This window comes from Echinops telfairi, unplaced genomic scaffold (genome assembly GCF_000313985.2).
Source record: "Echinops telfairi isolate 266 unplaced genomic scaffold, ASM31398v2 ScPeMD7_1;HRSCAF=3_0, whole genome shotgun sequence".
NCBI classification, from domain to species: domain Eukaryota; kingdom Metazoa; phylum Chordata; class Mammalia; order Afrosoricida; family Tenrecidae; genus Echinops; species Echinops telfairi.
Window position 1 is genome coordinate 32,530,858 of NW_022103896.1, and position 25,196 is coordinate 32,556,053.

Sequence of the window (25,196 nt, forward strand, 5' to 3'; positions counted from 1 at the left end):
CCCTTTCCTAGGGGAATGGACAACAGAAAAGTGGGTGAAGGGAGACAGTGGTCGGTGTAAGACATGGGGTGAATTATAAATTATCAAAGGTTCATGAGGGAGGAAGGGTGGGGGAGGGGGGAAATGAGCTGATATCAAGGGTTCAAGTAGAAAGAAAATGATGATGGCAACTTATGTATAGATGTACTTGACACAATGGATGGATGTATGGACTGTGATAAGAGCTCTAAGAGTCCCCCAATAAAATGATTTAAAAAGAAACAAATAATAAAATTATAGTTATTTTTCAATGTCTACTCAATTCACATTGAAAATAAATTTACTTTGATTTTATAATTAAAATGTGCTTTATGTATGTATAGAAACAAACATGCACACACACATGATTATTTTAACTTTGCTCTTATTGGTAGGTGCCATCAAGTTGATTACCACTCAGAGAGACCCTAAGGACCACAGAATAAAGTACTGTTTGCAGGAGCGAGCGCTGAGCAGCCTAAAGTGTTCAAAGCTGGACACGGCTTACTTGAAAAATTCAGAAAGAGAACAGGGATACACAGTGTAGTATGGCATGGGGAAAGGGAGAGTGAAAAGAAAGCTGATAAAAAAAATTGTGGCTGAATTCAATTAATATGTGGAAGTTGATGATTTCATTCCACAGCAAGTGTTCAGCTATGACAAAAGCGGACACTTTGGGGGAAAAGATGCTCAATAGGACTTTCATTATTAAAGAGGAAAAGGCATTATCAGGCCACAAGCCATTGAAAAGATAAGCTCATTCTGTTGTGTGTGTTTTAAACTGAAACCCATGGGGTTTAAACAACAAAATACTGCACTGTTTTTTGATATTTAATGTACTATATTTATGTGTTTAGATGTTTTCGGGGATATTTCCACAACCTAGGGCTGCTGTGTTAAAGTCCTGAAAAAACTAATTTTTAAGTAATTGTTGGACCTCAGAACCATTTATTTGGCTTTCCACTAGTTTGTGGGAAAAATTTATTCAATTCTTTTACATTTTCATTGTTCAAACATGATTTGGAACTGAGTTCAACAATTGAAGTTTATCACTGTAATTACCCTGAAGGTTGTTGTCTTTATAAGCACGCTATAAGTGCTTCAAGTCCTCATTGTTTTCAACCATGTTGTGTCATCGGAAAATCACAAGTTAAATGAGTCTTCCTCCAGCCATGATATTTTCTTCTTTTTCATATAACTGAACTTATTTGATTATTTGTTCAACTTATAGATTTAAGAGTATAGTGTAAGGACATGATTCTGATACACAATTTTTTAAAACTTTAAATCATGTAGTAGCTTTTTGTTCTGTCTGAATGACTACTTCATCTAAGTAGTACAGAACACAATGGTCTGGATTTCTCATTCTTTGCAATATTACACGTAATTTGTTATAATACACACAGTTGAATACCTTTGCATAGTCAATAAAACACGGGCACTTCTTTCTGATATTGTCTGCTTTCAGTCAAGGTCCATCGACATCTGCAGTGAAATCACTTGTTCCACATCCTCTCTTAAATCTATCTTGACTTTTTAGAAATTCTCTGTCAAAGTACTTTTACAATGGTTTTTGAAGGATCTTTAGAAACATGTTACTTTTATGAGATATCAATTGTATTTTGGGGTAATTTATGTTCTCTATTGGATCAGTTTCTTTGGAATGGGCACAGATATCTTTTCCAATTGGTTGGCCAGGTCTTCCAAATGTCTTGTCATAGACCAGTGAACACTTCAGAGTTGTAGTCCTTTCCTGAAACATGAATAGGTATTCCATTAACTGCCAGAGCCTTTTTGAAGTGGTAGACACCAATTCTTTTTGACACAGTGGCTGTGTACGTCTTCCATCTTCTTTTGATGCTTGGTGGGTCTTCCAGTATTTGGTCCAAAGAACCTCCAATACTAAAAATGCAGGATTGAATTATTTTTCTTCAGTTCTTATACTTTGAAAAGTATCAGATGTATTCTTCTCTTTTGGGTTTTTAATTCTACGTCTCTACACATTTTATAATAATGCTTTACCTTGTCTTCTTAAGCTACCCTTTGAATTTTTCTGTTCAGTTCTTTCACTTTATCAAGTCTTCCTTTGGCTTTAATTATTTTATGAGGGGATTACCTTCCCTTCCCCCCAAAATGGAAATAATGCTCCCCTGGGCAGAGCTTTATAGTACACATTTTTCCCGCTAGGTGAACATCAAACAACTCCCTCTTGGTGTATCCAGTGGCATCACCTGGGAAGGTTCTCTCTGGTCACAGTGAATTTTTTTGTAAAAACAGTTTCATTCAAACTTCATTTTTTTTGTGATGGAAATTTAAGAGAAGAGTGTGCTGTTGTAAAATTTTGTTTCCTGCTAGGAAAAATGCTGCTGCAGAAACTGTTGTGAGGTTGAACACATCTTACAAGGACAATACTATGGGAAAAACTAAAGTGTACAAATGGTTTTCTCCTTTCAGAAAAGGTGAAATGTCAAATGATGAAAAACCTCATTCTGGATGTCCATACACATTCCATAACTGACAAAAATATTGACTCATAGTACATTTGGGGTTCATTCCACCAGATCAGATTGCTAATCAAGCTTTCTATTTAGTGGTTTTGAAAAGACTGCATAACTGTATGCAACAAAAAAAGGTCTGATTTGTGGAAGGCAGGGGACTGGTTTTGTCACCAAGACAATGCAGCTGCTCATGCAGCAATCTCAGAGCGCCAGTTTTTGGAAAAAAAACAGCATGCATCTCTTGCCCAATGCACGTTAATCACCTCACCTTGCTTCATGCAACTTCTTTTTGTTTCTGCAAATGAAGAGGGATAACATGAATGGACAGTGATTTGATGACATAGAAGAGGTGAAGAAAAAACCAAGGGAGGTGCTGTCAGCCATCCAAACACTTGAGTTTGAAAAATGTTTCCAAGAATGGAATTGCAGATTTGACAAATGTATTAAGTGAAATGGAAAACACTTTGAAGGCGATAAGATTGTTTTGTAAAAAAACTTAAACACATAGCTTTGAAAATAAATTCCGTTGTTTGGAGGGGCACCCCTCATATACTCAAGAGCAAGGCTCAGAAACTCTTCTGGCACCCATTTAGGATTTTTATTTCCTGTCTTTTTAATAACCCTTTGCTTTCTCTATGTTATTAGTGTTCCCTATGTCCAATCAGTTCAACATATAGAACACATAGTGTTCAATGTGTCGAATCTATTCTTGAGATGGTCTATAAATGCAAGAATATACTCAAGGTCATATGTTAGCTCTTATGGATTGGTCTTCATTTTCTTTGGCTTTAACTTGAACTTGCATGATTAATTTATTATCTTTTTCATGGTCAGCACCAGGCCTTGTTCTAATAATATTTTGCTCTTACCACTGTTTCTTCCCACAGATGTAGTCATTGTGATTGCAGGCATTCCATCCAGTGAGGTCCAGTAGAGTTGTTGTGTATGTTGATGAGAGGGGTATTTGTGATAAGTTGTTGGTCTTGCAACAGTCTACCATGTTAGCACTGGTATGTCTTTTTTTTTTTTATCATGAAGATGCTTTATAGCTATAGATTGCTTCATTTCCATCTTTCACAATGCAATCAACAATATTTAACAATGCATCTCGATAAAAAGTTTGAACAATTTCAGATTGAAGTTGGTAAAAAATTTTAATTTCATTTTTGATATTTGTAGTTGGTACATAAATCTGAATAACAGTCAATTAGTGGTCTTCCTTATAGGTGTATGGATGTTATTCTATCCCTTATAGTATTGCAATTCAGCATACACTATGAATTTTTGGTTTTGATGATGAAAGTGATGCTCTTCCTCTTTGTCATCCTCAGCATAGTAGACAGTCAAATTCAAAATAACCAATACTAGACTATTTCAGCTCCTCAAGTCATAGGATACCTAGTCTTAAGTGTTTCCTTTAAACTTTACAACTTCCAACTTTCCGAGGTTCGTATTTCATACATTACCCTTACAATAATTAACGGATGTTTGCAGTTCTTTCTTTTCGAGTTGTGTCCCACAAGCAAATGAGGGTTAGCTACATTTATTTCATTAAAGATAGCACTACCAGTTGGTGGAGGCAGCTTTCCTCAATCATATTGTGAGTGTCTCTCAAACTGAGGGGTTCATCTTTCAGCACTAAATCAGACAATAAACTGTTACTATTCAGGGTTTCATTGGCCATTGTTTGTTATTTTGTTTGTTTCATAGAATTAGATATCTAGGTACTTCTTTCTAGGCTGTCTTAGTCTAGAAACTCTTTTGAAACCTGTCTATCATGAGTGACCTTGCTGGTCTTTGAAATAGTGATGGAATAGCTTTTAGCATCACAGCAATATGCAAGCACCACAGTATGACAAACTCAGTGGTTCTTTAAAAATCTCAAAGTGTCAAATATACAGTATATTATTGAAGGATTTGAGTCAGTTTTAGAGACTCATGGAAAAATAACCGTTATTCAAAGTAAGCCTAGATATTTTCATGATGGAACAAATGTATAAATCTATGTAAAAAGAAAGGTTGTCTTCTCTTTAATAGTTATCTTGTAATAAATATTTAGGCAAACCAAAAACAGTATCTAATTCAAGCTCATTGAATATAGCTGCCTTAAAACTTGTTAATACAATTAAGTATGTAATATATTCAATCAAACATAAAAAGCATACCACGCACATAAATCTCTTTCTCACTTCAGTTTCCCATAGTAACCAGAAATGTGAAGAGCTGACTGCAGGAAGATTTGGGGGTCATTTCAAGAACAAAGCAGTCAGATAAAAGTTTCACTTTCAGAGCCAAAGAAACAGCTATAAATCAATGCAAATGATCTATTGTAAGAAGGATATTATGAAAGAGTAACATCAATTTATCTTTTAAGTATTCTAGCTGCCATTTTCATCATAATTAGCACTGCCAGAACATAAAAAGATCACATTCCTAATAAGTAAATATTTTCCTAAAAGCCAAACCTAATGAAAATTATAGGGTCTCTGTAACTTTGACTACTAGTAATTTATGATCTGTAGTAAACTAAGTTTGCTGGAATAACTACCTTTGTTTCATGCTTAATAAAATTTTATTTTAGGAAAAATGGCTAATACATAAGCTTTTAATTATGAATGAGACCTTTATAGAAAATGAAGTGCAGATCTGTAAAATCAGACAAATAATAATCTCTTATTTGTAGTATACACAGAGAATATCTTTACAGAACTGAAAATAAAACAGCACTTTCCAAAGCAAATAACTTACAGTATACTCAAGAGTCCCTTTAGGCTTCTGAAAAGACATTCTTCTTCCATCTTTTTTGTCTAGAGTCTTCTTTTGGCCAGTGTCTGAAAAAAATTGAGGCAGAAATCCTATTAAATTCATTTTCTTTTCAGAGTAATGTCAGAGATTGCTGATTAGAGCTCACTGGACAGATATTAATTCACTAGTTACACTGCTTGCTTCCTGTGATTCTCTGCTCTAGAAAACAACCAACTGCCAAAATAGGAAATGTATTCCTTCCCTCGGCTTGCTTTTAAGACCTGACCGGTATGAACCACCATAATAATTGGGAACCACTTCAACTCAATTATGGATGGTTTCTTTCAACATATCCATTCCAATTGTAAGGTATACTTAAATGCACACAGACCTACACACATACGAAGGGGACTTGAAAACTTTTGGGGCAAATGAAAAGATAATGGAATTTCCCCCAAGCATTTTGAAGTTCCCTCATATGGACATATAAATAGACACATGTAACATTAACCTCAGGAAACCAAGTCTAAGAAATATGAGTCCTCATGGGAGAAAATTTCTATGTCCAAAAGTCACAATTAAAGAAACTCTTTTCTATGAGATTATTTTAGCGTACTGTTTTTCTTTACACCATATGAAATAAATTAAGATGATACAATATATTAACCTACTTTGTGCATTTCAATCCAGATAAATTGACAATTCTTGCTCACTTGCTTATCAAGCCATTTCACTGGAACATTTACTCGTTTGAGTATTAAATTCTAAACATATTTTACCTACTATTAGTGTTAGCCCTCTTATCTATACAACTGCACATTCATCTCTTAAAAGGCTAATCAGATACGAACGGCAATTAATTGAAATACCACTTTTTTCTAAAACACTTTAAATTAAGTCTCTAAAATGCTAATTTAAATACTTTAAAAGTAAACAAGAGTAGCCAAATTAAACATAGTAAAATATTATATTCCCCCTCAATATCCTAATTTTTAAAAAATCTGTAGGTTTCCAAGAAATATTACCACTACCCTAGCTCAAATAATGTCAAAATAAACTTTTAATGACTTTTAAGAGACTGACAATTTGGCCAGATAGTTTATTGCTGCTGTTAGGTACTGTCAGCATCCCCATAGGGAAATGTTGGCTGTAATCATTACAGGAACGTATTGTAGCCAGGTCCTTCTCTAGCAGGACTGCGAGGCAGGGTTGAATGGTTAGTACCTGACTGCTTACTCACTGAGTTACCAGGGTCCCTAATAGTTTGACTAGATGCACATATTTCTCAGTTGGTATGGTTGTTTTTCCTAGTGAAGGAAAACACTGAATTTAAATCCAAAAATCAGCTCTATGCCTTAAAAAAAAAAAAACTGTCCTAAGATCACATCAGAATTGGAGGCTCATTAATAAAAACCTGCAATAACACAATCTTGCTTGCTGAAAAGGAGGAGAATTTGAAGCACTTACTGATGAAGATCAAAATTATATTCAGTATAAATTAAGGTAAACAAAAAATCCTCACAAGAGGACCAATAAACATCAAGATGAATGGAGAAAATATTCACGTTGTCAGTGACTTCACTTTACTTGAACCTACAATAAACTTGGGGAGGTGTGAGAGAGATTTTTTAATGTGTATTCAATGTGCATGTATGACCTATTTCAAAACAATAGTTTTTTTTTTTAAAAAGAAAATAGTCCTCGTTTCAATGAGTCCATTCTAGCTTCTAAGTAGTTGCTAGGATACCTGATCTGAAATAGTACTGCCTCTTCATTAAGAACATGGGCCCTGAGTCAAATGGACTTAGATGCTGGCTCCATCACCTATTAGCATATGATGGGAACCAATTCCCTTAGCTTCGCTGTCCTTCAAGCTTCTCCTCAACTGTAGTAGACAGAAGTCAAGAAGCTGAATCTGGGTGAACAATTTGCCTAGAATATTGCCTGGAACCCATTACAAAACCAAAATCAAACTCATAGCTAATTCCAACCCTATTAGAGTTTCCAAGGCTGTAAATCTTAGAGGGAGCAAATAGCCTCATATATCTCCCAGAGAGAAGCTGGTGGGTTTGAACTCCCAACCTTGACATTAGCAGTCCAATACTTATCAGACGGTTCCATCAGTCCTTGGTAAAAACCTACTGCCATTGAATTGGTTCTTACTCCTAACAACCCTGAAGGACAAAGTAATACTGCTCCTTAAGGTTTCCGAGTCTGCGAGTCTTTACCAAAGCAGACAGCCTCATCTTGTTCTCCCTCACAGTGGCTGGTGGATTTGAACCACTGGCATTGTGGTTAACAGCTTCATGCTTAACCTTCTGTGCCTCCAAGGATCCTTAATGGAAGCCCAAGGCAGCAAAAATGGTTAATCATTCAGCTACGAGCCATAATATTTGTGGCACAAATCTGTCAGATACCTTGGAGGAAGTTCTGAGCATCTACTTCAGAACAATCGTAGCCATTGGAAACCCTATGAAGCACAGTCTACTCTGAGACACTTGGCATTCTCTAAGTCAGAATCAAATAGAAGACAAGTAGTTTGGTGTATATACAAAAGGGTGTCAGAGTTCACAGAAAAATGAAATTAAAAACATGAAACTTTTTCATAAACTTTTTTAAGCACCCTGGTATATGTGCCTCCAATAAATACACATGCAAAAATTATTCACTGCAGTTTCTTTATAATGGGAAAAATTAGAAAGCTAAACACCCTGTACATAAAAACACTGGTTAAATAGTCTACAAAACTGAGTCCTCTTGCAAAATTTCCCAAGAACTCTGATAGGTATAATTATGTGAAGAATATTTTAGTCAATGAGTAAAGCCAAGCTTAAAACGTAGGCAGTTACATGCAATCATTTGCTTACTTTTATAAGACTGGAAGAAATCAAAACGAAATTGGTTAAGTAAAAGAGTGGGTGGGAATGGAATAGAAAAGAGAGAAAGGAAGGGATATTTCTGAGGAGGAGTTTTGAAAAGTTTGTGGAAAAATTTCATTGTCTTTTGATTACATTTATCCATGAACCCCTTGAAGCGCCATCATACTGTTCCTTACTCCAGGGATTCAAGTTTTACGTATTAAAAAATAAACTTCAATAGGAAGAAGTGGAAAAAGTACTCTGAATTTGTATATATAAACAACAACAATTCAACCTAATTACTAAATAACTTTGTACAAAGAATTGTCTATATATATTTTTGACTGTGCCAAAAAAACAATAGAATTATTAGGTGGTCTTATTAGCTGTGTCATATTCTCATTTTTCAAAGCATAGGAATTCTCAAAAGTATTTTATGTGTTACAGAACTGAACAAATGATGTTATTAGGTACCAAGCTTCTCACTGGGGGGAAAAGATGATTAAAATCTATACACATACAAGGTAGTACTCACCCCAAAACAAAATTCCCTCCCCCCAAGCTATAAATTTATTTATTTTTTTTACAAAACAATCTTATCACCTTCAAAGTACGCTACATTACACTTAATATATTTGTCAAATCTGCAATTCCATTCTTGGAAACATGTTTGAATGGCTGACAGGACCTCCCTTTTTTTTTAATTCACCTCTTCTAAGTTCTCAAATTGCTGCTCTTTCACATTGCCCCTCTCCATTCATGGAAACAACAATTAAGTCACACAGAGCAAAGTCAGGTGAGTAAAGTGCATGTGGTAAGAGAGGTATGCGTTGTCTTTTTTTTTGCCAAACACTGGCACCCTGAGGTGGCTGCATGAGCAGGTGCATTGTCGTGGTGGCAAAATCAGTCCTGTCTGCCACAAATTAGACCTTTTTGCTGCACGCAGTTATGCAATCTTTTCAGAACCTCTAAGTAGAAAGCTTGATTAAGAGTCTGACCTGGTGGAACAAACTCCAAATGCACTAACCTCCTCACATTAAAAAAAAATGACAGGGAAATAGATATAAGTACATATATTTATAGATTTAATATTAAGGAAGCAAATGGACGTTGGGCCTCTACTCAAGTACTCCCTCAACACAAAAACACTTTTTTCTAATAATCCGGCACTCTGAGATGTTCACCTTCCCGACAATATCGTTGGAAGACAAAGCTGGTGCATAAGCAAATGTGTGAAGAAAACTGATGTTGCCTGGCTATCAAAAGCTATAGTGTCTGGGGTCTTAAAGGCTTGAAGATGAACAAGTGGTAATCTAGCTGAGTAGCAACAAAGCCCACATGGAAGAAGCACACCAGCCTGTGTGATCATGAGGTGTCAATGGGATCAGGTATCAGGCATCAAAGACCTAAAGCAAAAAATAACGTGAATGAGGCGGCGAGTGCGAAATGGAGGCCCAAAGCCAATCTGTAAGCAATCGGACATCCCCTTACAGAAGGGTCGTGGGGAGAAGACGGGTCAGTCAGGGTACAGTATAGCACCGATGAAACATACAGCTTTCCTTTAGTTCTTTAATGTTTCCCCTCTACCCCACTATCATGACCACAATTCTACCTTACAAATGATGTTTAAAAAAAATATGAGCCTCGACTTGATCTTTGATTTCACTTGAGCTTTTGAAGGATAGGTCACAATGGTGTCTTCCACTGGCTTGACTGATGTTTCCAGGTCATAAGAATAGCACCATGACTTCTCACCAGAAATAACCTTGGAAAAAATTCTGAGTCACTTCGGAGCTGATCTTTCAAAGCACAGCATGTCTCCACTCAAGGCACTTTCTCCTGGTCTGTCAGAACCCGAGACACAAATTTAACAGCTTCCCTTCTCATACTCAAATCTTCAATTAAAATTCACTGAACAAGCTCCAAGCCAGTCCAGGTAACTTCACCATCTCTTCAATAGCCCTTCATTGTCCTTTGAGCATAAATGCATGCATTTTGTTGACATTTTCATCCATTTGGGAAGTTGACGGATGTCCAGAACTAGGTTTGTCATCATTTATTCTTTCACCTTTTTTGAAATGAGAAAACTACTTGTAAACACTTACGTTTTTCCCATAGTGCTGTCCTTGTAAGATGTGTTCAACATCACAAAAGTTTCTGCAGCATTTTTCCCCAGCAGGAAACAAAATTTCCCAACCACATAATGTTCTCTTAAATTGGCTATCACAAAAAAGAGGTTTGAGCAAAACTGCTTTTATGAAAAAATTCACTGTGACCAGAGAGAACCTTCCCAGGCAATGCCACTGGGTGCATTAACTCAGAGGGAGTTGGGAGATGCTCACCTAGCAGGGAAAATGTATACTATAAGAACTATGCCCAGCAGAGCTTTTTTCCTGTTTTATTTTGGTACCCATCTCATATATCCTGTTTTCTATATTTATACCTTCATTTATATATTCTTTCATTTATATCTCTCTTTCCTGTGTAAATATGTGTATATCATATACATATATAGATAACTATATCTATAGATCATGAAGATGAGGAACTCTTCATCATTACAATACCAACTAAGAAATGAGTAATAATAAAATTAGAAAATCCTTGGCAAACAAAGTGGTAATAAATAATGTCTTGGAGAAAAATGGCAGTCTGGTTGAAATTAAAACTAAAACACTTTTCTGGAAAGGAAAGGCAATTTGCAAGTTGGGAATTACTAAATCCAGAGAATTCTGAACTAAGTAATCCAAGATGGCAGGATCAAAGAGCCTCACACAGGACAGTACAATAACATTCAGTGATTGATTGACATTTAAATATTGGTTACAAATTGAGTGGGCAACATCTGATTGATAGATTACATATATTATTGAAGTAGTTTTTGTTCGTCTTTTAAGTTCTAAAACATTCATTACATTGGGTACATCTGGTTTCATGTACATCATGAGATCCTTTTTACAGGAGTGAAGGAAGAAAAAGCATATTTACACCTGATCTCTGCCAAAAGGCCAAGAAGCGATACAATCATATTGAAAAGTTTATAGTGATTGACCCAATGCCCATCTGTAGACAACTGGATATCCCTTGCATTGGGGAGGGGATGAGTCACTCAGGATTCAGTGTAGCAATAATGAAACTCACAACCTTCCTCTAGTTCCTAAACACTTCCTCCCCCCAACTATCACGATCCCAATTCTACCTTGCAAACCTGGTTAGACCAGAGGATGCACAGCGGTACGGATGGGAACTGGAATCTAGGACAGATGAACCCCTCAGGACCAGCGGTGAGAGTGGTGATACGGGGAGGGAAGGGGGGCTAGGAAGGGGGAATCGATCACAAGGATCTACATATAACCTCCTCTCTGGGAGATGGGCAACAGAAAAGTGGGTGAAGGGAGAAGCTGGGCAGTGTAAGATAAGATAAAATTAAAAACTTATAAATTATTAAAGGTTAATGAGGGAGGGGGAAACGGGGAGGGTGGGGGAAGGGGAAAAAGGAAAATGAGGGGCTGATTCCAGGAACCCAAGCGGAAAGCAAATTTTGAGACTGATGAGGGCAACAAATGCATAAGTGTGCTTTACACAATTGATGTATGTACAGATTGTGATAAGAGTTGTATGAGCCCCAATAAAATGATTTTTAAAAAAGTTTATAGTGAGTAAGTATTTCTTCTGAGAAATGTTTTGGACCTGCTTTTTTCTGAGCAGGGTATATTCTTAAGCAAACAATCCAAGCAAAATCATTGTTTGTTTTTTCACTGTTTACTATGTAATTTTCTCAGGGTATAGTTGCAAGTTAGAGCTACTTTTATTTCAAAACAAACTTTTTAGTCTCAGATCGTAACACAGTCACTACCTTATGTTGGAAATCCTAAGTTAAACTGAGGTCTTATTTTCTGATTTGGAGAAAATCCATAAATTAATGTACAGGTTATTTACATAGTCTCCTTGAGAGATTACAGAGGAATAAAAAGAGACATGGCACTTTACAGAGGGGAAGAAAAAGCTTTAGATAATACAATCAATAATGGAACAAATTACTAACTTGTTTCTTGACTTGATAAAAGAAAAATATAACATTACATAAGCAATATGCTCACCAAAAGTGCATCATCTTAATCAAATCAGAAGGAAACATTAAACAAACTCACCCCGAGGGGCAGTCTACAAAGCAATTGAACTGTTAATAATGTCAGTAACACGGATGACATGGAGAGGTAAGGAGCTGCTTCCAGTGAAAGAAAACTACAGAGCCATGAAAATGCAGTGCAAGGGAAAAACCTAGAATGAATCTTGGGTCAGAGGGAAAAAATTGCCATGAAGCCATTTCTGAAATGTCAAAAATGAGAGGTCTATATTAGATAATAGTGTTATATGTATATATCAAGTTCCTTACAGAAGCTAATTCTACTCTAGTGAGGCAGAAAAGTCTTAATTTACTACACTGAAGATTTGCTATTTTAATTTGCTTTCCTTATAAGACAATGGAATTAAAAAATATTTTTAAATAGCAATCTATTTTTGTTATTACATAAATAGCCAAGTAAGACTAAAACCACTTGATTTTATGATTTATACTTCTAAATGCCAATGCAACTTGTTTTTGTTGCTGCCAAGCAGAACCTAATTCACATCAGGCCCATGTGTAAAAATTTTCACACCAGAATCCAAACCTGCTCCTCCATAGAGCTATTAAGGCTATCTATGACCACGTGGAAACATATTATTAGTCTACAGATTACTTCTAACTAATGATGTACACATTTCCCTTCATTGGTTTTAGAAGTAACATGTACTTTGCCTAACGGCTTTTCAATCTGTGCTTCATAATTCTGAAGAATTTTGTAAGCATTTACAACTGCAAATTTAGAAAAGATGCAACTACACTATCATTTTTAAGAGTTCACCAAGAAACGCAATTCAAGCAAGAAAACTAAAGTACCAAGTTCCCAGTTTAAAGTCTGAAAGTCAAATAGCAAATAACCACTTTAATAATTTAAGACTCCAAAATGTTTTGTATTAATTGCTTCTATTATAAAAATAGTTCTAAACATTAACGATAATATATATCTATTCAAGTATGTTTCTGTGTTAGACAGGGTTCTCTAGAGAGATAAAACCAAATTGCTGATAATATATTTATTTATAAAGATAATTAGATATAATACAAGAAATGAACGGTTAAATTATAAAGCACTACAAATGGCTTACTGCAACTCACTCCCGTGAGTGAGGGTTGTGAGAGACTAGCAGTCCTTCAAGTCTAGTCTCCTGTCAGATCTTCCTCTATTTATAGAGAGAGCTAGGCTATGTCAGTACAGCAGCCAATCACAAGGCAGATCACCAACTGCCAGTCAGGTCACCAACCGCCAGTTCCCAGCTCCAGAGATGTCTTAAAGGGACCTCAACTTACAGCAACACAGTCCACAGGCTAGGCGTCCCACAGGTAATGTAACCTTTAAATTGAGGCACAGAATAAGCAAGGCAGCCGCACACTGGTCCGATAATCAGAGCAAGAGACAAGACGAGGCTCACCAAGCCATTTATCTCTCTGCCCTTCAGTTAATCCCACTTGTGTTTATTGGCCAGGCTGGCACAATAAACTATCTCAGTTTCTCATCAATGAAATCATATAGAATGCCAAGAAATAAACATATCACTCTCGAGTATACATGAAGCTACAATCACATAATCAAAATATTTAAGAGTTGAAAGTTACCTGTTATTGCCTAGTTCAGCTTCCTACTAGACTATAAAAATCTACTTTATAACCTTTTACAGGCAGTTAAAAGTATCTCTTGCTTTTCAAAAGTTTGCTTTATGACAGTTCACTCTTGATATACTTATAGGTTTTAATAAGGTGCTTTAATAATGCAGCCCAAAGTATTTTCTAGAATTTATTGACAGAGGAAAGGGTGACGAAACTTTATCTCAGGTACTTTGGACTTGTTGTCAGGAAAGACCAGCCCCTAGAGAAAAACATTATGCTTGGTAAAGTGAGAGGCAGAGAAATCAAGGGAGGTCCTCAGTGACATGGACTGACACAGCAGTTGCAACTGTGGGCTCAGAGAACAGTTGTGAGACTGGCGCAGGACTGGGCAGTGTTTCATTCTGTTGTACACAGGGTTGCTATGAGTGGGAAAGGACTGGAGGGCACTACACAATAATAGTGTGCTTCCTTCTTTTACCTATTGTGGTAGTTACATAATCTGGTGTCTATTTGGGATTTGAAAGGATTAAGAGTGCAGGGGTGGAGTCTAGTCTGTTAATAGGGTCAGTCTGTTAATGAGGCCTCTGTGTGGGCATTGTCTTTCCTTAAGGATTATGGGGATCATGGTATTTTCCTCCTAGGAGGTGGGAGACACTTCTCTCTGCTCACTCCTTGGGAGACTTTGTAGCTGACAAGAAACATGGAACTCTGCTAGTGCCCTGCCCTGGTGAAGCCATGTGGAGACCCCTGCCAGTGCTGAGATGCTTACAATGTCACTGGATCAAAAGACTTTCTACCCACTGGCCTGTGATCTTCCTGCATTCGGCATCATTGCATGTGTTTCATGAATCTGAAGAGGACTTTATAGATTGGTATCAGACATATGAGATAATATCAGACTTATGGGCTTGTACTGGACTGGGTTGGGATGTTTTCTTAATGTACAGTTACTCTTTGATATCTCTCTCTCATACACAGATACATGTTTATGAATTTGTTTCTCTAGTCTACCTGGACTGACACACCTATGCACTATCTAAAGCATGCTGATAATTTGTCAGCATATCAGAACTTTTAAATAATCCTCTCTATAAATTATTTCTAGCCCAAATGAACTATAGTGAAAGAAAATACTCCCTTGAGTTCAAGTTTCTAAAATATGTTGGTTAATTACTGATTATGAATAAATGCTTCATGTGTGCTTGAAGAGAATATATGCACTATACATATGTATATACATGCATGCTTCTCATCCATGAGAAATTTGATGATCATGTTGTTCTAATCACCTCTATCTATATTTATTTGAATTTTGTTTCCCTGCCTATGTTACTAATTAAAAATAAAGAGTCAATTTTTATGCAAAAAAAATCTGAGAAGCACTGTTGGTAGGACATTTGAAGGAATCACACTTGAAGAATGAATAATAGAACAGGCTTCTCTATCCAACTCGTAACTTGTGACAATAACATCAAATCTTTGCCCAAAATGAATACATTATTCCTTATGACAGAGTTTATTTTTGTTACTAAGTACTGTTTACTCACACTGAGGAAAAACTCCATTGATGCAAGGCCTGAATTATGAAATATGAGCAGAAGTGATATGTGCCCATCAGTATAATGCACTATACTTTCTTGAGTTGAAAGAAAACTCAAGAATGTTCCATATAAAAGCTGTTTCGTCAACATAAATCTTACACACAAAAATAATTCCTATAATATACACACACACACACACATACATGACTACTCTCATTTCTGCTTCTGGTTAAATAAAAGTACTTCTAAGATAAAGATTTCTCCAAAGATTCATCATGAATAGTTGCTAAGGGGAAAAGAACAATCTCAAGCTTGCTTGGGTAATCTTTACTGAAGTATATTTAATTCAACAAGACAAAAATTATGTAAAAATAAAGATACTAGGAATTAAGAGAACATAATAAAAGGGCTGATGATGAATGCTGAATAAGCAGTTATGAACTATGGCTGAAAAACTAATTTTGAATATTATAAACATGAAAAATGTAAAAATAGTATAATGTGTAAATATCAAGGAGTGAGAAGAAAAATGGGAGATGAACCAGCTAATGTAATTTCATGGCAAAGTAAGTATATACCACCTACAGCTAAAACCCACCATCTGTCTATTAGTCTAAGCAGCTCAAGTGGGTTTGAGATGGGCTGGTGAACACCAGGTGAGTAATCCAAACCTGCCAGCTACTCTATGATAGGAAGATGAGGCTTTCTGCTCTCACAAAGATTTGTAGCCTTGGAAATGCACAGGGTCAGTTCTACTCTGGTCTATGAGGTCACTATGAGACAGACTCACCCTGATGGCAGTGAGTTTGAGTTTGGGCTATCAGTTTGCCCAGCTACGGTGGTTTATGTGTTACTATGATGCTGGAATGTATGCCTCTGGTATTTCAAATATTAGCAAGGTCACTCATGGTGATGCTTCAGCAAAGCTTCCAAAAGATTAGGAGGAACGACCTGATGGTCTGACAACTTCTGAAAATTGGTCAATAAAAATTTACTAGATCACAAAAGAACATACAATGCTAAAAGATGAACACTTCAGATTGGTAGGCAACTGAATATAACTGAATAAAACTAGGTACAACCTTAATAAAGTTGATGGAGTAAACCCTTTGGGACAATCACTTACTGATTGTGGCACAATTTACTATGAGAGTAGCAGCTGCAGACATCCATTAGTAATTGGAATGTGGAACTTACAAAGTATAAATTAAGAAAAATGGGAAATCATCAAGATGCAAGATCAATATTCTAGGTGTTTGTAAGCAGAATTGGCCCGATATTGGCCATGATCAATTTGACAATCATTACAGTCTACTATGCTGGCAATGACAAATAGAAGAATAAAGATGTTGCAGTCATTGTGAAACAAAACCCTTTATGATCTATCCTGAAATAAAATGTGATCAGTGATATGTTCACCCATACACCTACAAGAAAGACCAAGTAATACAACAATTATTTAAATTTATATACCAACCACAAATACCAAACTTAAAGAAATTGAAGATTTCTCCCCCTTCATGGGGATAAAAGGATAAAGATAAGAATATAAAAGATAAAAAGATCTTTCTAGTATTCTTTGCTTTTGGCCAAGCTCCATTGACTTCAACAATCATATCTTCTTCAGAATGCAGCTTAAACTTTTGGAAATTCCCTAATGGTGTGTCCAGTCAGTAACACAGGGTGACCCTATGTACCACAGCATTAAACACTGGAGGGCTCTGGGCTGTCCTCACAATTGTTGGTCTACTTGAACTCACTGTTGCAGCTATTGTATCAATCTATCTTGTTGAGGGGCTTTTCCCTTTTACATGGACCTTGTACTTCTCCAAATATGATGTCCTTCTTCATGAATTAGTCCCTTCTGTTAACATGCCTTAACTATATGAAAAGTCTTTCCATCACTTTTAAGAAGCAGTCTCATATTTCTTGTGTTTTTTCTTTTGGAAATTCCTAGTATTTTTAATATTCTTGCCAATATGATTTTCATTATCCAATGTTTACATGTATATGGAGTGACGGAGAAAACGGCTCGAGTCAGGTACACCTCAATCCTCAAAGTGACATCTTTGCTCACCTAAAACATGTTTTTGCTGAAGATCTGTGCAGAGCAATGATACAGACTTTGACTTCTTTACTGCTGTTCACATAAGGATTGATTGTGGATCCAAGCAAAATGAAATCCCTGGCAACTTCAATTTTTTCCTCCATTCACTGTGACATTGTTTACTGATCTAGTTCTGATGGTTTTCTTCATGTTAAGGTGTAATCCATATTGAAAGCTGTAGTCTTGATCATCATCACTAAGTGCTTCAAATCCTCTTCCATGTAGCAAGCAAGATTGTGTCATCTGCATATTGTTAATGAATCTTCATCCAATTTTGCCTGCACATTTTTCTTCATATACTCTACTTACTCTGATTATGTGCTAGACATGCAAATTCCATAAGCATGGGGAAAGGCACATACCTGACACACCTCTCCTGGTTTTAAACCATGCAGTATTCCCTTGTTCTATTTGAACCACTGCCTCCTCATCTGCATAAGCACAATGATGTATTCTGGAATTCCAATTTTTCTTAGTGCTGTTCCCAATTTGTTATTATTCACATTGTTGAATGTTTTTGCATAATCAATAAAACACAGGTAACTTTCTTTTCTTCTTTTAGCAGAGAGTTATTTCTGAGAGTTAAATAAGTATACAAGTGCACAAGAATACTAGACAGGTACATAGTAAACTATTATTTTATGTACTCATCGATTTTTCATGATATCAAAAGTGAACTAGCAAAAGGAATATAAACATCATTCTTCAAGATTGATTCAGCTTTTAGGGTTTTCTGGATATGAAGACTGATTGCAATTAATTCTGTTGCAGAATTTGTCTTATTGAGTTTGTGATTTGAATCATGGACTCAGTAAAATGATTTAATAAAATCTCTAGGGTTGTTCTTAGACTATAAACTCTTTATAAGGATAGAAACCTTTTAAATTCAGCCCTGCATACTCCTACAGCTGCTAACAGCAAATAATTTAACAAACTGAGAGATATGCAGAATTCAGATAAAAGAAAATCTCAAAATCTTAACTTAGAAAATTAAAAAAATCAAGAATAATCATTTAAGAAATGTCAATTAACTTATTATAAAAGTTTTTCCACTAGATACAAAATAATTTAATCTATTAAAATTTAATGTTTCAAATTTAATTTACCTTGTTACTCATAAACAGTCTTTACAAATGCACACACAGACACATAAATACGAGGAGGTTTCAAGCAGTTTGTGGAAAAATATAATTAGGATAATGGAGTTTTCCATGAAAATTTGAAGTCCCTTCATACATATTCTATAAATCAGAAAGGCTTCAGGAGCCTAGTTTAATGATTTGCAAACAAGGTCCACCACAGCTGGTATTTTAAAAAATAACAAATGGCCCACATTCAAAGTTAAAAGAACCGCTGATTATTGGGGTCAGCACTTCTACACAGAAGTCATTTTATTTCCTAAAAATAAGACACTTGTGTGCATCAAAAGACTTCATCAAAAGAGTAAAAAGAGAACCCATGGATTGGGAAAGTATTTTGGCAATGACATACTGGATAAGGGACTAGTATCTAAATCTATAGAATTTATTATTGGAATCAGCATTTTCACAAAGAAATAGTCATTTTATCTCCTGAAATAAGACACTTCATACATTAAAGGCATTCATCAAGAGAACAGAGATTCCACAGACTAGGAAAAATTGAGGTCAATGAAATAACACATAAGGGATGAATATCTAAAATCTACAGAAAACCACAACTCAGAAAGAAAAAGAGAAGTAACCTAATTAAAATTGGGTAAAGAGCATCAACAAATAATTCACCAAAGGATACATCCAAGTAGCCAAAGAACATGAAGAAATGCTTGTGAATCAATAGCCATTTGAAAGTTGCCAATCAAAAAGTGAGATGCCACCTCACACTGGCATCAATAACAAAGTTAGAAAAAAAATGCTAGAGAGGTTGTGGAAAGACTGAAACTTTCATAGATTGCTGGTGAGACTATAAAACTATACAACCTCAGTGGAAAACAGTATGGGGCTTCCTGAGAAGAGAAGTATCAAACAACCCAGCAATCCCTCTACTATGTATATATCCTAAAGAAATATGAAGCAAAGCACATTAGCAGGAGAATGGATAAATTAACTTTTACACAAAATAAAAGTAAGTACCCACTATGGAATATACACAGCTAAGGAATAATGATGAAACATGCAAAACCTCATGACATGGTTTTGAGTACCTTCTACTGAGTGGTTAGTTAAACACTAAAGGCAGTATGTATGAAACCACTGATTTTTTTTTAAAAAATCGAGATTAAAGTATTCATACTAAAAGAAATAGATCGTGTTAGTTACCAGAGGTGGGAAGGAGAGGGGGAAGCAATAGGCTAGAGAACAGGTTCTCAAACATATTTATCCTACTGCCCCTTTTTCAGAAGCAAAACCCAAACCAAGAACAGCCTCGCCTCCCCTCATACTCAAGGGTAAAGGGCAGGTATCTTGTTTTGCAGCCCTACTGGATCACCACAGCCTTTCCCCACTTTGGGAAACAATGGGCTAGATGGTAACTCATTCCCATAAAATTGATACCAATCTCAGATCATAAAGACAACTTTTTTTTACTTTAAATCATGAAGTAGCTTTTTGTGCTGTCTGAATGACTGCCTCTTTATCTGTGTACAAATTCTACATGAACACAATGGTCTGGATTTCCCATTCTTAGCAAAATTACATGTAAGCCCTGTCTTCCTCCCTTGGATCAGGGAGGTGGTTTCGAACTGCTGATCTTGGAGATCCCAGTCCAATGTGTAACCACTATCCCCCATCACAGTTCTAGAGGATACACAGGGGCTAACTTGAGTAAAGGGGAAAACAATATCCTACTAGAGGAAGAACCAAAGAGAAGGGGGGGGCACAAAATATTGGGAGCTTTGTTGTTTAAATTGACTACAAAAATGATTTGAAATGCAAACTCCCACCTAATGCACAAAAAGTTAAAACAAAACAAAACATACAAGTAGTCATTTTAGAAGAACTGATATCACTATTACTTTGATTGCCATTCCCACTTTCATAATCTTTCCATCAAAGGGAAAAGGAGGAATAGGATGGAAAAATGGGCCACTGTTTATATCCCTTCTAGTAGGATGCACACAAAAAAAGGGCATTTGTAAAGATTAGGTCACATCCCCCCTTCACTCGATTTGCAACCTAGAATGGAAACAGGAGATAATCATTTGGGTGGGTACGGTAGTTACATAATCTGGTGTCAATTTGGGACTGAGAGGATTAAGAGTACAGGGTGGAGTCTAGTCTGTCAATCAGATTATAGCCAATGAGGCCTGTGTGGGCATGGCCTTCTCCTGAGAATTCTGGGAACTCCTGTATTTTCCTCCTTGGAGGCAGGAGACACTTCTCTCCCTCTGCCCACTTCCTTGGAGACTCTACTGACAAGACTCAAGGCTCACTCTTTGAGATGACGCTTTACAGACAAGACACATGGTGCCACACCCTGGGAGCTGGAGAAGAAACATGGACCTACTCAGATGCAACCAGACCTCTGGAGCCAGAGAAGCCATGTAAAGACCCCTGCCAACGCTGAGATGCTTACAACACCCTGGAGACTTCCAAGCCACCGGCCTGTGATCCTCCTGAATTTGACATCATTGCATGTATTTTGTGAGTCTGAAGAGGACTATACAGATTGGTATGGGACATGTGAGCTAATATTGGACTTAGGGACTTGATCTGAACTGGGCTGGGATGTTTTCTCAATATTCAACTGCTCTTGTATATAAACCTCTTTCTTATACATATGTGTGTCTATGAATTTGTTTCTCTAGTCTACCCAACTAACAGAGGTGGTGTTTTAAAGTGAATGGGATTGGAATTTCAAAATCAATTGACTCAGTTTTAGAAAACCAAAAGATATTATTCCAATTGGCAAAACTTTATGGAGAATAATTTAAATATGGATAATATATTTTTAAAGATCTTACCACTGAGAGAAAAGGGAGCTAACAATTGGGGTTGTTTATGATTACAAGCTATTTCATGATCATATTAAAATAAGTTTAGACTCTTTAAGTCAATGTACATTTATTTGTCCTTATTTATTTATTTATTTATTTATTTATTTATTTATTTATTTATGATCTGCTAAAATAAACATTTTCAAAGTCTAATCAATATGGAATTGCTATTTATATACTTCACCAAAGAGCTATACTTAAGGTAATTTTTAAAAGTCAGATCATAATTTAACCATCAAGCAGAAACTAGCATTGTGTTGTACAGTAAGATGTTTCCTTTTTAATTTTTATTAACTAGAACAATGACCTGATAAAAATCCTAATTCCATCGAAGTCTCAATTATGATTTTTCTTAAGGAAGATAACAATATCAAGGCCAGTAAAAACTTAAGCTAGCAAAAGCTAAGGCAGCCACCTGGGAGAAGAGAAAGGCCAATAGTTTAAAAGTCCCAGACAAATGGTTTGCTAATAGACACAGTAAAACTAGATTTTATTTAAAGTTAGTCTGGTTAATCCTCAATCTGTTGACAGTAAAATTATTTCCTCAACAGAATTATTGAATATGGCATGGTGGAGGGCAAGATCACAAACAACAAATGGGGTCTTGGCGTGCAGCCAATCTACAATCTATACAGAAATTCTGCTTCAGTACACAGGAATTGTCAAAGAATTAAAGTAAACGTGATAGACAGCAAAAAACTTGAGCTGTTTTTTAAAACACTGATAATAAGGTAGTCACAAGCAGAAGAAATCTTTCACACACACTAATAGATCATCATTCTGACGAGTACAAATACAAAGAACTACCCTATACCCAAAACCCATCTAGTACGCAGTTAGCTGCAAAGAACAACATTCTTTTTAAGTCACGCTTCAAAACGGTTTAAACTGATTTAGTCATGGCCAAGAGAACACAACTAGAGAAGAATGCGAAGTCTAATGAAAGTCAGAATAGGAAAAATTTCAAGTAGAAACTGTGGAACAGAGACGTGGAAGAAGAGCAATGACTAATTTCAGGAGTTTGATATGGAGGACTGTGGAGGGCAGCACATTCAAATTGGCTTAGATAGGTACCATCTTTGAGCTGGGCACCATTGTTCTTGACTCTGCTTCAAGAGTTTTGGTTACTATGCAATGTGCATGTTGCCCTGGCTTTCATCTGATGGAGAGGCTAAGTAGGCTGTCTTCCTGTAAATGTTCCAGTTCTGGTTATCTTCCCAGTTCATTGACATTTTACAAATTCGGATCTGCTCTGTTTTCACTTGCCCATGAATAAATTGGGAAGAACTGGTTGGAAGTCCTTCTTGAAAGTAAAAGTATCTAAAAGTTGATGAAGAACCATTTACATTTTCTTTAAATACCCATGCACTGCCTTTCATGAGTCAACCTGGGGAGTTCTAACTATTCTAGCAATGGCATAGGGTAATCAATTTATTGAAGTGCCTTCAGAATTCTACATAACTTCATAGAAAATACTTTTGCTTCAAAAGGTATTTCCTACCTTTATACCCATGATTTTCACTGTTTCTAGCTCCAAATAAAAACAAACTCTAGAATTGAGAATTGTTGAAATCTGGTCCAACTTTATTTTATAAACAAACAAATAAACAAACAAAAAACGTACCAAAGAAATTTTGGTAATTTGGTCCAATTCTTTAAGGAAGTTATTGCTAGGATGTATTAGTCTCCCTGACTATGGTCATATGGCTACATCACAAAGCCTCTAATTTGAATCAGAACTTTGGGGCATTAAAAAAAAGCACTGGTGGCACAATGGTTAAGCGCTTAGTTGCTAACCAAAAGATCAAGTCAGAATCCCCTGGGTGGCTCTAGGAGAGAAAAGACCTGCCAATTTGCACCACAAAAAACAACAGCCTGGGAAACCCTATGGGGCACTTCTACTCTTGCTATTTGTTGGAATCTACTGGAGTACAGGAAACAGGGGTATTAAAAGCTCCCAGTATTTTGGGTATTTTTTGCTGTGCAATGGGTTGCTATGGGTCAGAATCAACTCAAGGACACATGGCACTAACAAGAGCAACGGATGGTGAAAATGGTTTCTGCTGACCGCTATCCTAAAGGTTGGAGGTTGCAACCCAGCCAATGGTAGGTACCCCAGAAGAGGCCTGATGATCTGCTTTTGTTAAGATGAAAACAACAAATTCTGACTTACAGCCAAGAAAACCAACCAAAACAGCAGTTCCCCACTGTAACACAAGGGTTCTCCATGAGTTAAAATACACTCAGTTGGAACTACCACCACCATGAATATTAACGTATATGCTTCCACTACAAAAACTGCTTCACCAGAAGATAAATGAGTGCAGTATTTTGAAGTTGTTACTCTGAAGCATAGTGTTTTCAATGCCTTTGAATGACTACATTGAATATATATCTTTGGTAATGATAAAATACTGACCACAGGATTTTGTTTTTTTCTCACCCAACTTTCTGATCAATTTTTGGTCTATCTAGAGCAGCGGTTCTCAACCTGTGGGTTGCAACCCTTTAGGAGGTCGAATGACCCTTTTACAGGGGTTTCCCAATTCATAACAGTAGCAAAATTACAGTTATGAAGCAGCAACGAAAATAATGTTATGGTTTGGGTGGGGGGGGTCACCACAACATGAGGAACTGTATTAAAGAGTCCTGGCATTAGGAAGATTGAGAACCACTCATCTAGAAGTTGGCTAACTAAGCAAATGAAGTTTTAAAACATAAAATCTTTGGTTCGAACACTTTTTTAGAGGTTCCAGTCCTCATCCCTGGCCCTACCTTTAAGAGTACTCAGCATCTGTTTAGTGTCCCCAACAGATAAAGTAGAAACTACCTGCCCTAATTCCACAAACAGGATTGTGGAATCTAATGGTACACGATTCTCTGTAAAATGAAGAAAAATTGTTCAACTGTTTAAAGAATTATGGATTAATTATAGTCTAATGGAATTAGATTAAAAAAATGAATGGCCCTGATCCAGCTCCAGGGGCCATGCTAGGATTAGATTTTGAACATCTACATTTCTTCAAAGTTTAAATTATGCACAGATCAACGGATGTTTTCCTCTGCGTCAGAAGGGATGGGAGGATAGAGTTGTGGCTAACTTCTGTAGTCCTTGGGCTTCTATTTCCCACACTTGATTTATTCCCGAGGTCCAAACACGCGCATTAAAAGCAGCAACTTCAGCACACCTGCCACTGTTTAGGAAGGAACAGCACCCTACTTTTCACAGGGCTCTATTCAGCACGCCCTTTTAGAAATTCCGTAAGATAACCAATCTCTTGCGGAGGAAAAAAAGAACTTCCTGATTTCTTTTTCAAGAAATGGTCTGAAGCCAAGATGTTGAAAGACGACCCGACTCACAATCTTAGGTCCAAAAGGCAACTGGGCAAAACTTTCTGGGTGCTGCCACCTGAAGTCGACATACCCTCGCCTTGCAGGGCACACGACACACTCAATCAGCAAGTAGCAGCCACTGCACGCAAGCGTGTTCCTGTCCAACATACAACTTTTGTTTTTGTTTTTTTACGTTTCACCTGCTGAATTGGACCTTAAGGGTTAGCTAGTCGCACAAAGATGTAGCCAAGATGGGCCCGGAGCGTTTCCTAATCATTGGGACGCAAACCCCAGGGCATCGCGCCTTGGTTCCGGACTCGCTGCGCAGCGGGAGGGCACCAGGCGAGGCCAGCCGCCGAGGGCAGAGTGGAGCGGGAGCGCCCGGAGCAGGAAGAGCTCCGAGCCGGCGGCGG

The 25,196-nt window shown here is 36.7% G+C and overlaps 1 protein-coding gene across 5 annotated transcripts in view; it reads right to left on the reverse strand.

Moving 5' to 3' along the window:
• Positions 1-25,196, reverse strand: part of OXR1 (oxidation resistance 1) — a 620,623-nt gene that overhangs the window by 56,243 nt on the left and 539,184 nt on the right. For all 5 annotated transcript variants that reach the window (XM_045287193.1, XM_045287139.1, XM_045287270.1 and 2 more), the window contains one exon: positions 5,265-5,347. In XM_045287193.1, coding sequence (XP_045143128.1) covers positions 5,265-5,347 — 83 coding nt within the window. The remainder of the gene's footprint in view (positions 1-5,264; positions 5,348-25,196) is intronic.